The sequence below is a fragment of the Bemisia tabaci genome, chromosome 6 (genome assembly GCF_918797505.1).
Source record: "Bemisia tabaci chromosome 6, PGI_BMITA_v3".
NCBI classification, from domain to species: Eukaryota; Metazoa; Arthropoda; class Insecta; order Hemiptera; family Aleyrodidae; genus Bemisia; species Bemisia tabaci.
The window spans coordinates 11,765,279-11,783,451 of record NC_092798.1 but is presented as its reverse complement, the minus strand read 5'-3'; the positions used below and the strand labels follow the sequence as shown (position 1 = coordinate 11,783,451).

At 35.5% G+C, this 18,173-nt stretch overlaps 1 protein-coding gene across 5 annotated transcripts in view; it reads left to right on the top strand.

Annotated features, from left to right (window-relative positions):
* LOC109038638 (phospholipid-transporting ATPase ABCA3) overlaps window positions 1-17,842 on the top strand; it is a 42,083-nt gene extending 24,241 nt beyond the window's left edge. For 4 of the 5 annotated variants that reach the window (XM_072302015.1, XM_072302014.1, XM_019053760.2 and 1 more), the window contains exons 15-23: window positions 644-738; window positions 1,651-1,760; window positions 2,390-2,612; window positions 4,212-4,426; window positions 6,254-6,542; window positions 6,996-7,121; window positions 8,140-8,346; window positions 9,274-9,522; window positions 13,212-17,842. In XM_072302015.1, coding sequence (XP_072158116.1) covers window positions 644-738; window positions 1,651-1,760; window positions 2,390-2,612; window positions 4,212-4,426; window positions 6,254-6,542; window positions 6,996-7,121; window positions 8,140-8,346; window positions 9,274-9,522; window positions 13,212-14,197 — 2,500 coding nt within the window. In that variant the 3' untranslated portion in view covers window positions 14,198-17,842. Of the gene's footprint in view, window positions 1-643; window positions 739-1,650; window positions 1,761-2,389; window positions 2,613-4,211; window positions 4,427-6,253; window positions 6,543-6,995; window positions 7,122-8,139; window positions 8,347-9,273; window positions 9,523-10,240; window positions 10,360-13,211 lie in introns of those variants that run through there. The other variant, XM_072302016.1, reaches the window with a different exon arrangement.
* The last annotated feature ends 331 nt before the right edge of the window (window positions 17,843-18,173 follow it).

Below are 18,173 nucleotides of genomic sequence, written 5' to 3'. Positions count from 1 at the left end.
AGTCAGTAAACTTGCGGCGACCAGGAAAAGTCAGGGAATTTTGTGAGGCGCATTTAGCAGATGTGAGTGTAATTTAAAGGGGAAAAAGTCATAGTGGAAGTTTTATTCGAATTTTATGGAAAGTCAGGGAATCCGAAAATTTTAGAGTTACGGAAAATCATAATTAATCAGGGAAAAATCAGGGAAATCGAAGATGAAGAAATTGTGGCAACTCTGCCTCTGAATTTAGGCTTAATTTTATATTCTTTTAAACTAGATTCGTTCAGTTTCAATTGTGAAAATTCCAATAAGTTTTGATGAAAGTCAAATCTCAAGAAGCCTCTTTTAGCCAGACTTCTTTCTTCTTAACAGATGAAAACTCATACTTTGAGGGCTCTCCCGGGAATTTCCCCTAGCATTAACACCCCCCCCACCCCCCCCCCCCCCCCCCCCCCCCCCCCCCGTGCCCAAAAATTAAACTTATCTTTTTACTTGCGGTGACAGGGCACACTCTTCATATGATAGTTAGCACTAAGAGTTATCTGCTACAAAATATTTTTTTCTTAAAGGGTTCTTAATATCCTCTCATAACTTTTCTTTTAAAAAGAGAAGTTGCCACTTTCATTTTTTTTTTCTCTCTAATTTGTTTTTTAATGTTTTGCAGAGTTGGAGAGATTGCTGCTGAAGAACGAGACTCAGGAGATAATGAGAGCTCCAATTCTCAAGAAAATTACTCGGCATTCACCTCACCAGAAGGAGGTACAGCATTCATTTCTGTAATAGAAGTCTTAATCCATGATGTTTGTGGCCTGGAAACCCTGGAAATACCAGGAGCCTGATTGATTTTTTTATATTTGTCAACCGGTTAAGACAAGATTAAGGAAAACGTAGTTATGTGATTGGTCGGTTTAGTGAATAATCCTCTTTGCCATGCACATTAAGGATGGATTCATCCAGAATTTGATGACTAAGTGTCGGCAGCTCGAGAGATGCCTTTAGCTTCTCGGTGATTACATCCTTCACCGGCACAATAAAGAGGATGATTCACAAAACCGACCAATCACATGACTACATTCTCGGTAATCTTGTCTTATCTGGTGGACAAACATGAAGAAACCAATCTGTCTATAGGAGTCTTTTCAGAACAAAAAATCTTTGCGAAAATTAGGAATTTCATCAGGGTTTTGGTGTTAGAAACCAGGATAAATTTTTGCCCATTTTACTTGAAGTTCCTCTCTGAAGAGCTATGCATGGAATGCTAAAAAATTCTGCTCTTGCTAAATTGTACTATTATTTGAATCATTTATAATCTCTTAGCAAGTCAGAATGCTGTAAAATTTTAAAATCGAGTCTACTCAGGGTTGAAATAAATTTTCAACTGTAATTTTTTTTGAAGCTTCTTACTTCACGTAAGTTAAACTTAATTTTAGACTCCAAGAAACAATGAGATTTCTTATTTTGCACAGGTCACAGTATTTCATCAGTGAACTTATTTTCCTCACAAAGGATGAAACATACAACAGTGCTCTATACAAAGGACTTTTTTACCCAAGAAAAGTCCTTTGAAACTAAATGTGAATTTTTATTTCAATCAAAATCAACTTCTCATGTGTTAAAATTTTTTGTTTCATTTTTTATGAATTTCTGTTAAAATTACCTTTCATTCTCCAGATTCAGGAAAGTTAAAACTTCAGCCAGCTTTACTTTGTCAGCAGTTCTCGGCTCTTCTGAATAAGAAACTGATTTACTCGTATCGCAGACGCTTCATGTACCTTATTTTTGTAAGTAAAACAACTCATTCTTCTAATAACTATGTATCTAAGTTTTATCGTTAATATTTAATTTGATCCAAATCTATTCTAAGAAGTGACACACCCTATTGCCTGGATTTGTGATGCCCCAAAAATCCTGAAATAAACTTGCTTTTTTTGTGTTCTCGAGTTATTGAATATCCTTGGATTTTGAGAAATTTCTTAAATTTGCCTAAAATCCATCAACTCCATATGATAGGGTCGTTTTCTCAAAGGCTACTTAAAAGATTGATCTTCAGGGAAAATTTGTTAAATCACCCTCAATTGCTTTGTAGAATGGTTTGAGGTTTTGAACAATATATTTTGCCTGAAAACTATTTGCAATTATGCGTTCTTAACCATCCATCACATCTTCAATTGTCAGGGATCTTCACCAAAATGTGTCAGGGAATTTCATTTTCTAAATTTTGTGGCAACCCTGGAGATTCAGTATCGGCTTCTCAGTCAGTATAAAAAAAGCATCACACTATGCTGCATTAATATGTATTTGGGTATGTATAGCGTCTCTCATTAAAAGCTGTAAAGGAGCACACTAAAAAAACAAATTTGTAGTATTAAAGCAATAGTTTGTATATAACCCCCTTTTTTTCCTGTTATAGGGCATTGTACCGATTTTGGCATCCATACTGTCAAACTTCTTGCTGAACAGTCAAGAGATTGGTCCACCACCCATGCCTGCTTTGGAACTAGACCCGAGTATTTATGATACCATGCAAATTTATTATCATTCAAATGATTCCAATCCATACGCAGCGCAGTTGAAAGACCTCGTCCCGCTGCAGACCCCTGTTCAAATTCCTCCTGACCAAGACACTAACCAATGTAAGTTCATCGACAATTGTTTACCAGATCTCAAATCAGTTTCATCTCGTCAATTAGTCCAAAATAGTTTTGTATAGATGAACAAGTGATCATTCACTGGAAGAAGCACTTTTGTGCATGGAGAATGATTTTTTAAGGAGAGCCGTTTTTGATGGAAATTACTCTGCATTATCTCAAACAATTAGTGGAGAGTGGTTCATTCGATTTTGTGTGCCTTTATCGGAGAAAATCTTACAATTTAACCAGATAATTTTGAACATGAAACATGACCGATTAAATCTGTTGATCGCTCTTCCTCTAAATTACCCTCCTTGAACTCCAAACTTCAAACTAGCATAATGGGCCTGTTGCAAACTTTTGCTAGAGCAAAAATGAGAGTTGTTCCTCGTACATTATGTCTCAAAAATCACGATGAGCACATCGGCAAACTCTGAAATGCACTCCTAACTTCACAATCTGCATGAGAAATTTGCGTTTTTTTAAGCTTCCCGCTTCAAAAAGGATACTACAGCACAGGTGAACATTTCGTTAGAGGAGTCGTTCCATTCAATCCCTGCTCAACATGACCAACGCTTCCGCGCGCAAGTTGAGAAAAGCACAAGGTCAATCAAGGCGGATACTATCAACGCGAGAAAAATGTGAATGTAAACACGCTGATCGTTATCAGGTGGTTTGAATCATCGTTCTGTCATATATGTTTTGGCAGATTTGCGTCGGCTATGTTGAATATTGCGTGGTATCCTTGTGAGCAGGGGTTGGATGGAATGACTCCCCTAACGAAATGTTCACCTGTGCCGTTGTAAAAATGTGAAGTAAGTAGCAAATTGTGAAGTAAGTAGTGCATTTCTGACTGTGCCGATGCCCTCATTGTGATTTTTGAGACACTTTCTATGAGTAACAACTCTTAATTTTGCTCTAGCAAAAGTTTGCAACAGGCCCATTCTAGTTTAGACTTGTTTTTTCTTGTGTCAAATTATTTGTTCAACAGCCAACTATCTAAGGCGTGAAACCAATGAAATCAGCAAATATTGAGCTTCTCTGCTCTTTGGCCCCCTTTCCCACGAATAGTCACAAGTTAAGATGTTTAAGTGTCAATTTTTGAAAATACGAAATTTTTTAAATTTTTCAAAACTTTTTCAAAATATGAAATGGGCCTTTAGACAAAGTATGAGTTTAAGTACTAAGTAACATGTTCTCTCTTCAAAATTTCCTTAGGAAAAAGAATCTCGTAACAAGAAGTCTGGAATGCAACTTCTGAAGAATTTTCAAGTGCTTATAACCAACAGTTGGTAAATGCCAAAAATACAAATGACGTTCTTTGTATAGTCTGACCTCCATTCGATCTGTGTTAAAAACACTTGGTAATATGTATCTTGTCAAGAAATTGATTTCTGGACTTTTAGTTTTGAGAATCTTATCCCAGGTAAATGTTGGAAGATAATTCATGGCTTTCTTCCCAGTGAAGCCCTCGTCTAGAGACCCATTGTGTGTATTTCGAATTTTAAGCTTTCTAAACGAGGGAAAAAATGGCAGACTAGTATGGTTATGGCTTAATTTATGCTTTCTGAAATTTTCATATAATATTCAATCATTTTTCAGATCTTCTGAACTTAGGGAAGGCGGACCTCAATGAATACTATGCGGAAAACTTGTTGGCGTTGCAAGTGAGCAAAACGTCTGTCACGGCAATGTACAATCAAATTGCTATCCATTCTCTACCCATCTCCTTGAATTTAGCCTACAACCTCTTATTGAAGAGCGTGGCAAATAGGACTCTGTCTACCACACTTCATCCCTTGAGTCTGAAAGTCGTGGTAAGTTATATTTCAGGAAAGTAAAATTGTCCATGGACCACCAGATAATGTAAGAAATTAAGCACTAAAACGCATGTTATTTCATCAAAATTTCTTGCAAAACTTGTTGAATGTATCAAAATATTTCAAAATTAGCTCAGAAGATGAGAAATAAATGTTTGCAGTTTACATTATGAAGAGTAAATTCAAACTTACAGCTTGCAGAAAGAACCATAATCAGCATAGGCCTAATTGGATATAAAAATCAGTCTTTATGTCAGACAAATAACTAGAGCTTGGTTTCACACACGTTTCTTTCCTTATCTGACCCGAGGTATCATTAATTTTGTCCAAAAAAGTCAGTATGTAGGAAAATCCATCCATCTCAAAATATACTGTAATCACTTAAGTGTTCGATTTAACTTGAGTAAACTCAAGTTTTTCTGTGTGTGGGAATTGCAAATGAATTTAGACAAAAACTGTTATTTCCTAACTCAAGAATTAAATTTAGAAAGTTTCAACATGTCTGTTGTATTTGATGTAAAGTTTTGAGAAGGAAACACAAATTTTGGTTCTTAATTTTGTATACTTTGTAGCGGTGAACCGTCCAGAAAAAATACAGTACAAGCCCTCAAAGTTAGATCCCCTTGGACTGTTGTGACTCGTTTAACTTTGAGACTAACAAATGTACGCGATGTGGCATAGCAATTTCAAACGATTGCACAATTAGCGTTGTTGCAATACCTCTCTAAAGAGATGAAATCCATGAAAAAAGACTTTGATGTTTTTCAATCAATCTAATCTAATGTTCTTGAAAAGAACAAATGTTTACAGTTCATGAAGCTCTCCTTCAAGTTCAAAAGGACCGCTGTTTCCTTTGCAATTGTATTTTTGCTTGAAGTTCAGTTTTAACTTATTATGAAAGAACCACTATTTTAACTGATTATAAACCACTTTCTCACAGTCCCTTTTAATTTGGCTCACAGGTAGGAAGCAAATTATTGCATCACCATAGTTTAGTACCGTCAATTGACTGCAGTTAAACCAATATTTATAATGGAGTAAGACAAATCTGAGATTTAAATCACGTCTTTGTTAAACAGTTGTAAATGGATAACTATGCAGAAAATTCATTTCCATAATATATTTACGTAAACATCGGTTAAGAAGAAATTTCCTGTTAAAATTAGTTTTCGTATAATGGGTCTGTTGAACGCAGGAGATAAATCAACTGAGCACAGTTTACAAGAGTGAATTTGCTCGAAAATCGTGATGGGCACACCAAAAAAGTCTGAAATTTGCTCCTTAGTGTGCAATTTGCGTAGTTTTTAACACTCTTTTTCAAGTTTCCCACGTCTGCGGGCAGTTTTTCCTGGAGGTCAGCAGTCAGGCAGATGAGTAAGAAAGAACTACCCCAAGTAAACAAACGATTAACTAACTGTTTCCATCGTATGCTTTCATTTGTTTTCAAGCATTTGTTTCCATTATCTTTCTTTATTTTGCAAAACAAAAGCACACACACAACAACAAATCAACAAATCAATTGAAATCTTCCGCAAGGAGAGTTTATTAGAGATTGCAAGATTGTTTTGTTCATTTAGGTTAGGTCTCTCCCCAGGTAAACCTGACTGCCGACCACAAAGAAAACTGCCAGCGCACTACGGAGTGGATCTCAGACTTTTTTGATGTGCCCAACGAGATTGTCAAGTGAATTTTCCCTTAAAAAGTGTATTCATTTGTCTGTATCTCTTGCTTGTAACAGACCCATTCATAATTTATTTTTTGCTTTTTCATATAAGTTCTTGTCCATCTCTCTTGTATGAATTATTAACTTAATTGTATTCTTAGGAACCCTGTGCATTGGAGCCTACTTCGAGAGGGGCTTTGTTTGTTTTTTACGCTTTTGCCTGGATCCAATTCTTCGGGACATCGCTCCTCATTCTGACGGGATCTCTCATCGCGTTTCCCATTGTAGAGCGGCTCAATAATGCCAAGCAACTGCAGCTAATGACAGGCGTGTCACCAGTGATTTACTGGATGACAACATTTATCGTTGACTACGCTTATTTCCTCATCGTCTCCTTCCTCTCAGTCTTTGTATTCGTTATCAGTGGAAACTTACTTGCTGAAGCAGGTGGTAAGTTGACAATTTTTCTCTTCACTTCATCCGTTAATAAATCTATTCGTCACTACATGTGTCTCACATTAAAACGAGCTAAAAATGTGGTTGTTCAATGAAGAATTGACTCTTTAATAGAAGCTTTATAGTGCTTGCGCTTTTTTTCAATTTTTTCATTTTAAATATTTCATGTTTAGGTTATCGGTAAACTCAAAAGCACAAGTATTGATGCTAGTTCACAATCTGGTGAGAGCTTCATAAACTATGTTTTGCTCCCAATTTTTATATATTTATATTGATATATTTGAACCCAATTTTATGCAATTTTTTTTAAATGTCTGATGCAGGAGACAATATCGTAAAAATTAACAGTTCAATAGATGTATTTGACTGAATTTGTGAACATATTTTATGCCTTGTGCTTAAAACTATTTTCAGATGTTAATAACACCTTTTTTTATCTTTTCTCAGTGATCCTTTGTTTCATTCTGATGATCTCGGGTGTCAGCAACATTCTATTTGCGTATGTCCTCTCTTACTTCAAAAAATCTTATGCCTCATGTTACTCACTGTACCTCAACATCAACCTATTTGTCGGTAAGTCTGCCCTCAAATTCTGTAGTATTTTGGTCCTTTCATGTTTCTTGCTCAGATGATGTAATACGTAGGATATAATTTGACCAGCTCACCTATTGATTGTCTATTTGTATTTTTTTTCTTCGAAGTCTTTAAATTTCTTCACATATTTTTAACCATTGCCTTCTTTTTCAATGCATGCACCTAGAATCAGTGATTAATGCGGAGAAAGTCAGTAATTTTAAACAGTAGTATTCACCACTAAAATCAGTTCAGTGATGCTAAATCTTTAAATAAATAGGCAGCCTTTAAAGCCCGTACCGACAGAATACAACAAAAATAATTTGTGTACAATTAACTTTGAAAATTATTTACGTGTTGCATCAGAGAAAAAACTTCTGTGAGGAACACTATCCAATCAGTATGACAACTATTTTGAATGATAATGAATAACACAATCCATTCATTCAGAAATACCCATCAAAAACATGTTGAGAGTAGTGCAAAATCTCAAGTCTGGTGAAGCGCATTGTGATGATTCTGCGGGCGTTTGTTAAAATTTGGTGTTTTATTCTTTCCACTAGACTAGACAGGGCTGAGGTCAATATGTAAGTAATGGGGTTAATTGTTTGTTGCTCTTATTCTTTTTGTCTTCATTTATTTCAACGGTCTAATCGACATACTGAAAGCACCCTCTTAATTATTTCAGTGTGATTCGGGATGATTATCCTGCTTGACAAAGGTGCAACTGACCAATTGTATTGCTCTATTTCACCTCAGTCTTGGCTAACAGACAAACACAAAATTTTAACTATCAGCCTGCCGGCAGAGTGCAGCTAGGACAAATCTTATTTGTCAATTCATGTCAATAGTTCGAAATTGGACCAAAAATTTCATCTCTTATCTATTTTGCATTTCTATGATGAAAAAATTATTTAAGCTCATGAAGTGTGAATCAAAACCACCATGTCCTTTCTATCAAATTATTTGCCGTAAATTGTATCAGTTTTCTCTATCTTATTCTCTCTTTTTTCCTCAGGAACATATGGAGCGATTATAGTGTACGCCATGCTAAAATTGAATGGTGCCTCCGGGGAAGCGGTCATAAACAGGTTTTGGTTGGGCTTAGCAGATTACATCTTGAGATTTTTGCCGCAATATCCATTCCTGATTGCATTGATGACATTCCTGTGGGCTGCGTTTGAGAACAGCTGGTGCGTTTTGTGCCCCAATCAACCATGCACAAGTAAGTGTCATTTCTATGTCTCTTTTATGGATCATCAGACAAGGTTAAAATTGAAACATTTTGAAATGTATTAACCATCAAAATTTCTTCCAAAGTTTGTCAAATGCTAATATTATCAACGAACTTCATCTCCATGAGCATCTGGAGGTTAAACAAGACTCGGTTTAAGGAAGAGACTCGGATCGGGATTAAAGAATTATGCAACTTGGTCATGAATGCAACGTATGCAAAAATGCATTGTTCTCATGAGGAAAGCAACAGGAAAAAGTATACACTTGATGTAGACCTAAAATGCTACGCCTAGAGTATCCAACTTCAGGGGCCTTAACGTTATCCCGATATTATTTTCTGTTGAGTAATGACATTCTTGGTACAGCCTTCATAGTCTTGGATAAGATCAAACCGACTACATTTTGCAAATGAAACAACAATTTTTGCCTCATTCCTCAAACAACATATGTGCCATTAGTTTCCCCACGCTGATAGGTGCTTTTGTGGGTGAGCCTAAATTAGTAGTCCCTAATTTCAAAATCTGATCCAAATTTTTACCCACTTTTTGATGAAATCACTGAATCAAAAATCAATGACTACATGGTACACAAAATCGTTCAACTTCTTCTTTTCTGTAAAACCTACAAATTGTACGTGCAGTATTAAAATTTTAACGATTAGTACCTTTAACAGTTTTTAGGAAGAAAAGCAAAAAAGATTTGCTATTCTTGGAAATTTTTCAGGTAAAAATGAAGATGCACGATTCTTACAACAGAATAATTGCACTGGTCTTCTTAAGCCAACTGTATGCTCTGGTGGTACTGCTCTGGTGGTACTCTGCCAAGCCTTAAATGAAGCGAAGGGGAGCTTTCCTATTTTTGTTGTGTAAATCATCTTTTTCTGTGCCACTATCTCATGTCAATTTTGTTTTATCAGAGCTAAACTATTTCGAATGGTCAACAAAAAGTGATATTGGTCTGAACAACTACCTGCTAACGTTGGCTATTGACGCATTGATTTATCTGGCAATAATTATTCTGGTCGAACTCGGCTACATAGAGCAGATACAAAGGCTAGCTTTCAACAGAATTTGTGGCACGCACTTCCTCGATGAAAATCATTCAAGTGAGGATCCAGACGTCAATGAAGAAAAAGACAGAGTTGACTCTGCTAAAGATCAGCCAGGTATGTTAGCGTTTTACGTTTTTCAACTCTCATTTCTTGCTTGGTGAGGGATTCTATCTCAAAAGTTAACATTATTTGACTGGCAAGTATAGAAATTACAACACCAAAAATTGATGGCCATTGAACCATGACCAGGTAATATTTGTTTTTTCTTTCCAGCTTCATGTCCTCCATTCTCCTGACCTCTGTTGTTTTTTTTTCATGAATATCCTCATTTATTTTTAGTTTGTTTCATGTATCCAGCACTTGCTAGCAATTAGCAGTTGATTCTTTTAGTTTTTAATTTTTTTATTGATGTCATTCAGAATAATTTTGATGAGTATGATTTATCCTAGCGGCCGAACATATTTTTTCCCCAATGAGAAGGAACAAATAGAATTTGCTATGCTCAAAAAGTATACAGCTGCACATAATTTATATTTTTTGGTCATGAAAAGGAGATTTTAAAATGGATATCTGTTGATTTTCGAATTCTATTCAGTATTTTAGTATTCTACCTAATTTTCGCGGTACGCAATGAAGTTGTGTTCAGAAACCCAGCTGTAATGCTATTAAGCTAATGAATGAGTGAACTATTAATCGCATTTCTGAAAGAACTTCAATGCTTTATCTTTCTTATCCTTTTTCCTTGCACATAAGGCCAAAAAGTGAGCACTGCACTTTTTTATAAATATCTATGAATTGCTCGAGTAACACTCCTTGAATGGCTATTTTTCAGTAACATATAGAAACTCAGGTTGCGTAAATATCGGCAAGGTTATCGGAGACATAACAATCTCAAAGGGTAGGTCTGATAAATCAAATTCCATGTTCTGGTTTTAACCGGGTGTAAGCTTTCGCTGTGTTGGTCTAATATCTTTGTCAATCGTGGATCCTGTACACTCTTTAGGGCCCTTGATCATATGCTTTTATTAATTGAAAAGAAAAGAGCTCCTTTTCCGGTCTCTTCTTCCTCTGAGTGAATATTATTCTTAGGCATTTGTGTATCATACATTTTAGTGTTTTGTGTCCGCAAACGAAATTGGGAAATGGCTCACTTGAAATAAAATTTTAGGGGTCTGCCGTGCAATTAAATCCTGCAGTTAGCTTTCAAATGATAACACCTTCTCTGCTATAATCATGCCGAAATTATTATCAAAATTGGAAATCAAATGTTTCTGGACTCCAATTCCACCTAGAAAATGCTAGAGAATCAATTCCTGCCAAATTATGTAATTGATAGCAGGAATTAAATTTTCGATTTTTTAGTATTATAGATCAGCTGAAATTGCCAAACTGCTCAAAAGACAACCATTGATTAGATGATTGAATGAAAGATTGAATGAAATATCGCAATTATGTATCCGGTTTTTAGTTACAAAAGTTTTCATTCATGACAACTTGCATCACACCATTTTTTATGATTTCCTGAGCCAAAAAAATTATGGCACAATTTTCACACCCTCAGAAAAATCCAAAGCTTGGCCAAATGTCTTGGAAAAAATATAAACCGATAACACGAAGAAACTTTTGTTGCTCCTTTTTTTTCTCTCGGATTTAATTTTGTTAATACCAAGTTGCAAGAAGACCGCATAGATTTGGCAGCCTGTTTTTTGTCAAGGGTGGCTATGTTCAGCGTGTTTTGCATAATTTCTAGCATGTCTAACTCTAAACAAAAGGGATGTTTTTACTTGTTTGAAAGAAGATATTTTCAAAGAGTGAATCAAAATTTTGTCTTGTGAAAATGAAGGAAATTTACCCTCTCTTTCAAACATCTCTGTTAAATGACTATTGGAATCATCTAGCATGTTAAAAACCGGGAGGAATAATGTTTTTAATGTTTGATTGAACCATTCTTAATTTTTCTGCATGTGCCCTTCGAACTTTGCGCACTACCTCACCTTGGCTCTCAACTTTGTGTCGCTTAATTTTTCAGTCAGAAGCTGTGCACTGATTGAGAAAAAAACTCTATACATTAGCTCCTTGTTAAGATCTTTATATTTAATTCAATACTTTCTTTATGATGGCATTGTCAGAACTTTCGAACAAATCTCATTTTCCGACTTATTTGTCTTTTTTTTGAAGATTTTCCGATTTTGGCACAACTTTCTGCGCAGGGTGTATATAGGTCTTGAAAACAGGTAATTTAGGGAAAAGTTAAGGAATTCTATGAAAAAGACTGAAAATTTAAAGCATCTGGGTAAAAAAAAACATCAGCGCTGTCTGCACAATCAAAGTGAGTCTCAGTTTACGGGCTGATTATCTGAACTGCTAGACAAAACGATTGACAAAGAAGACTTAGGAAGTGTGGAACGATCCCATTGGTTGAAACAGGTGGTTCTTACAGACTAAGGAGGAAAATAAAGGACTAACTAATGGGTCTCTGGTCGGTTGCCGTTAGTTAGTCTATCATCTACGTTCTTCGTCCATTCCAACCTACTGCTTCCACCAATAGGATCCCTCCCTTACCTCTCTTGTCTTTTTTGTATATAGCTTTATCTATAAATTTTAATAATCGGCCGGCAGACTTGAGTTCAGTGCTCCAAGTTACGCTCTGAAAAGCGAGGAGAGAAAAAATAATTTTCAGGAAGGAATTGTAATTTTAGTTAATTGAATGATTAATATTTGGAGAAAAAAGAAAGGTTTCCTGTTTTTGCCATTTGCAGTGACATTAATTCCAAAAATGGTTTATTTTCAGTTCTAAGCATCGGAATTGTTAATGTGATAAGTCAGGGAATAATGATCACTTTGGTTAGGGAAAAGCTGGAAAAGTCTGGGAATTTTTCTCCTCCAAGTTAGTAGACACTCGCTCTGCATCTGTCTCATGTCTCTGTATTTCACTGCCCTTAAAAGAAAACCAATGCCGTCCGAAGCAAACATTTGGAAGGATTTAGTTCAGCAAATTTTGCAATGCTGTCTTTATTATCAGATCCTGTCGCATGCAAACCAAGTACATAGAAAGAATCCAACTCATATTGAAGCCACTCCTAGAAAATGTTTTTTTTTTTTTTTTCATGATCAATACCCTACAAGACTCAATGATGAATTCAATTTTCAATTGAATCCGTAGTTTGCGTTATTCAATGAACTCAAGAATATGAGCATTCTAATGGACCCCAGGCTCATCTAATAGACTTTTTCAGGTTTTTACGTGACAGCTTTAACTAAAAGTCACAGAGTTAATTTTTGAGTTCTTGCTATTTTAGATGAGAGATAGTGGGATCGAATTCATCAGAAAGGAACCAACCCACATTTTCGAAAAAATAGAGATGAGAATGTTTCGGGTTCGCCTAGTTGGATCTTCTGCCAAAAACTGGAAGTCGAAAAAAAATATCAGTTTGTAAAAATAAGGGTTTAAAGTTTACTTTCCACATTGAGTCTTATGGAGGAATAAAACTTCAAACCTCTTTTTCTCAGTTTCAACTTGATGTGGGTTGGTTTCTTTCTGATAAACTTGGTCCAATTTTGTTCACTTTTACTCTGCGCAGCTGCTAGCTTAATTTCTTGGAAAGTGTAGATGGGTTCCTCTTTTTGCAACTTGATCCAATTCATGAGTGATTGGACATCAGGTTGCTGTGTTTTCCAGGTATAAATGGAAAAACTGAAATATCAAAGATTATTTCACTCCCTGAATCAGCACAAAAAACCAATGACCATGTTATTCCTTTGACTTTTATGCTTAATATAACTTTCTTTCTTGTCTTTTCCAGATAATATTTCTGATCACCTTCTGATTGTCGATAACCTCGTCAAAAAATTCTCCCGCACCCATGCTGCTGTAAGAGGAATAAGCTTCGCCGTAAAGCCAGGGGAATGTTTTGGTCTGCTAGGAGTCAATGGTGCAGGAAAAACAACCACTTTCCGCATGATAACAGGCGACACACTCCCCACCATTGGTGATTGTTCTATTTTCAACTACTTCCTTAGTCAGAAACGGCAGAAATACTTGTCTATGATCGGCTACTGTCCGCAATTTGATGGCATCAACGAATATCTGACTGGAAATGAAATGCTCGAGACCTTTGCCAAGCTACGTGGCGTTCATCGTTCAAAGATTAACCAGCAGATCAGCAAGTGGCTATCTACCCTTGGTCTGAACGAGTACAGACATAAACTATGTGGAACTTACTCAGGTGGAAACAAGCGGAAGCTTAGCACAGCAATGGCGCTGATCGGTGATCCGAGCCTAGTGGTTTTGGATGAACCCACAAGTGGTGTGGATCCCATCTCCCGTCGTAAATTGTGGAATGTACTTCTGGAGTCACGCAAGCATGGCCAGGCAATTGTCTTTACTTCTCATAGTATGGACGAGTGTGAAACACTCTGTGATCGTCTTACAATAATGGTAGCTGGAAAGATGATGTGTATCGGCAACGTCGAGTATCTGAAGCAGAGATACGCGCAAGGTTATTCAATAATGATTAAGTTGGGCAATGCGACTGAAAGCGACCTTCAGGATTTGAAGGACATGGTAATTGAGAAGTTCGGAAATGATATTGTTCTGAAAGATAAACATGCTGGGTTGTTGAACTATCACATCACACAGCCATCGGTGCCTTTGTCTGAATTATTCTCGAGGATGCAAAGCATTCGGGAGAGCATGAATATTGTCGAAGATTACCAAATCTGTAATACTACACTGGAGCAAGTTTTTCTGGCATTTGCTCGGTCAGAAGCCAAGATAATCGAGACGTAATAACGTCTTCAGTTTTGAAAGATTCTCATTCTCCCTTTTCTAATCAGGCTGATGTGTCCGCAATGGACTTGTATTTGTAAACTTACTGTTTTATTTTTATATGATTATTTTTTTTATCTCTTACTGTTTTATTTTGCAGCATTTCTTACGATTGCCCTCTCTTTTATTTTCTTCAATCCCTTTGAAACCCTGATTCATGAGAGTAAAGATTGAGTAAAATAGGATTGACCTCTCTCTTACCAAGTTAGGAGTTTAATGAGATTGACTTAAAGACAAAGAATAATTTCAAGATTTGTTGGCTTTGTCTGAAAACTTAATCTAGCTTTAGTGTTTATTTTTGGTCATAGTCAGAGCTATGGTCAATGTGGTGCTCCATGTTTTCTGAAAAGTTAGGATATTTAGTCACGCATATTTTTTTAGTAATACGTAAAAATTTAAGTGTGTGTCAGGAAGGAGCAATTTGTTCGTGCGTTTGGAGATAAATTAGTTACAGAGAGATGAATTTTTTTGGATTTTATGGTCTTATTTGAAAGCTTCATGAAAATTTTAATAATTTTCTCATTATGCGGTCGAAAATGTACTGTAAATGTCCTCAAACAAGTGGAAGCAGCATCAGCTTTGATGGAGAACTACTTTTGTCGGTCAGGAAAATGAGTTGAGTAAAATCTAATTAATTTGTGTAAATATTTGAACAATCTCACGTACAAACACTTCTTGTTTTAACAGACGTTAGCATTATTCAATGTACCACTAGGAAGGTTTAAATTGAAGCACTGCACCATGGCTCTCTCTTCAAAATTTCATATTGAAAATTTTCAGTTTACTTCATAAGTGAGAACTTGATGTTGTCTGGTCCATCAATTATAATGGTGAAAAAACCAAAATCTACTCGAGGTACAAGACGTACGGAATTAGCCTTAGCTAGATGTACAATTGAAGGATTTTTTTTGGAATTAAATTTTTTTTGCGTAACAGTTGTACAAACGCAGTGTATCAGAGAAACAATCAAAGTTTTGTAATACCTGATTTAGGTAATTTGTCAGTGGTATAGATCTATCGTAAATGGATATATTGATTTACATCTATTCAAACGTTAAGTTATGCTTCATGCTCATGGGTTGGTTCTAAAAATTTCTACTATATCTGATGGTGCTTTAATCCCTAACCTGACTAGAGGTCTATGTATTCACCTTTGAACTTCGCTATTTTCCTTTAAAGAAAGAACTGTTTTACCAAAAACCTGAAAGGTATTGAACAAGATAAAATGTGTAAGAGGGTAAATGAGTTCGGCATTAGTCAGAGCAAGCCGATGATAGAGAAAGAAAAGCTCGTCAGCACATCTGCATGATCACAGAAAAATATGCTTAGTGGCACCAATTCTATCTTTTGGTCCGATTTTAATGGTTACCTTTCAAATGTATGCGTTATGGTAATCGTCTGTTTAAATATCCTATTTTGGACCAAACAATTAATATAGTGAAATAAGTAGATTTTTTATATTTGGTTTCAGTTCCTCTGTAAACTTGGCGCTATGAAAGCGCCTATGATTTAAAGAAAAAATGCAAGATATTCTAGGGTATTTACTGTCTAACTTTTTACCGTGTTAACCTCTGTATTACAAAAAGATGTCTGCAGTGGGCATTTATAGGCCCTTGTTAAATTTTGCATCACCTTGACTTGAATTGTTCATTTCTTCACCGTGATGCTATCAATTCCTTGGTCAGTTAAAATGTCACTACTTTGTGCCATTGTCAATTTTTCCTGCTCGTAACTCTCCACCTAACCATATTTCATTAACTTGCTTTGCAAAATTTAAAATACAATTCTAATGCTTGAAATATGTGGACAATTTTTTTTTAGGAAAGGAATTTCTTTTTAGGAAAGGGTGTCTTTACTAATTATTAATAGAATTACTGTTTCTTACCCTCCTTTTTATTGAATGTGTTGACCTCTATTGTAGATGATACGTCTTCTCATAATGTGTTACGTATCGATGATGAAACTGTAGAATAATGTGCCTTCATTAGTGATTTCTCATGCAGGTTTTACATTTTTAATTTTCAAAGATGATGAAGACCCTAAATCATTTCTGTATTTTTGTAATTTATTCCGCCTTGATTACTGCAAAATTGTTCTAGAGATGATCCATTCTAGTATACCTGAAGACTTACCAAAAAACAGCTCTTTATTGCTCTTGTATAGTTGCTACATTAAGAAAGCTGTATTAGAAGGAATTTCAGAAAATATTTATTGTTGTCAATAAAACAAAAATAATTGTTCCCTGAAGTTTCCTTACAGCTTTTTCGTACTTTTTTTTTGAGTTGAACATCTCTCAAATAATTCAGATTATTTAGCTATGTAAATACATATGTTGATTTGGGCCTTCCGATATGAAATTAATGTTTCTCAAATTAGACCTGTTTCATGTCAGCAGTGAGCTATCCAATTTGCCAAGGCATGGAATGATAAAAACAGCACAGTTAGAGATTTAAGTTTGGTTGCATGGTTACGGAACTGATGTGACTGCAGAGTTGATCCACCTCCTACCACCTCCTTATCTCCATAAAACTTTCATTATGCTTTGAGTTCCTGCTCTTCTCCCAAATCCTATCTCTTATGTATCCCTTGTGCATCTCAGCAAGAAAAATTGTTAGCTTTCAATTGTAAACCTTACGATCTATTGCTGACAGTGGGCTTCCGAATGATTTATCTTATTTTTCTAACACGTCCCTCTCGACAAATCGTACTATACTATATTAATCAGCTTTTTTTACTCAAATATAATCTCTAGTCCATGGATACGAATCTCTCGTTCCCAGGATGAAAAAAACCAAAACAATTTGCAATATGCTTTGTCCACTTCTTGGAACTTCCTCCAAATAAGAGTAGCAAACTTGGTTCAGCCAGTCTGACGCAATATTATCATTCAGTTAAACCTGCTCTAGAGAAACCAAAAATGAAGTCCTTTTTGACTCCTCTCTAGTTTGTCAAACTTAGTTGGCAGAAGTTCATTACGAACATGAAGGTCACGGATGCAAGATTTAGTTGCACCAATAATTTCAGACAAGACTCTTCACATTTTAGCACAACAAAGAGTGATTCCTGCCTCCAAAACTGAATGTAACATGTACGTAAAGCACAACTTTCTTTTTTATGTTCAATCCCTCTTAAGAGAAGGAACACTTGATGGAATGTAACATAAGATTATTTGTCTGAACCTTGAAAAACACGAAAAACGCAGATTTAAAATTGTTATTATTTAATTGAGAATGAGTATGTCACTTTTTATGTTTATTGTTAGTTTGATAAATAAAATTTTACCTTTTGTATGTTTTAATTACATCATGTATATTGTGCCTTTTGAGGCAGAAGGTAAGTTCTTTAACTCCTGTAAATGTGGCTCCCTGGAATAACCATGAGTCCCGAGTATGCTACATCCTAAATATTTTAACCAATCTTATTTTATTTTACTTAATTTTGTAAGTTTTTAATTCTAAGTTTGTCACCATTTAATTTTTACTGATCTTCTCCGATTTTTCATACACTAGCATTCTGTTTTATATGCTTTTGTCCAAGAAATGACTGTATCTCTATTTTTTGTGATATCATGATATTATACTATTAAATACATTCATTTCGTATGAATATGTTCTTTCTTTCTCTAACTGTCATGAAACAGCCAACCTGAAAAAGCTCAAGCAGTCAAAACACTGTTTTGGGTGTCTGCTTTCAATGCACTGCTGGCACAAACATTTGTTTGAAAATTTTGAAAAATTTGTTGCGTACTTTGCAGAAAATTCACTGAAATTTGCACAAAAATCCGCACAACCGTTTTTATGTAAAAAATTAAAGTTCCCAATTAAATTTTGCAATAGTTGATGTAGCTTGGTTCCTTTCTGCTTAAAGCAGTCCATTTTTTGTATGTAATCCAAAACGGCAAAAGAAATATTCGTGGTCCTTGGACCACCTCAAGTTT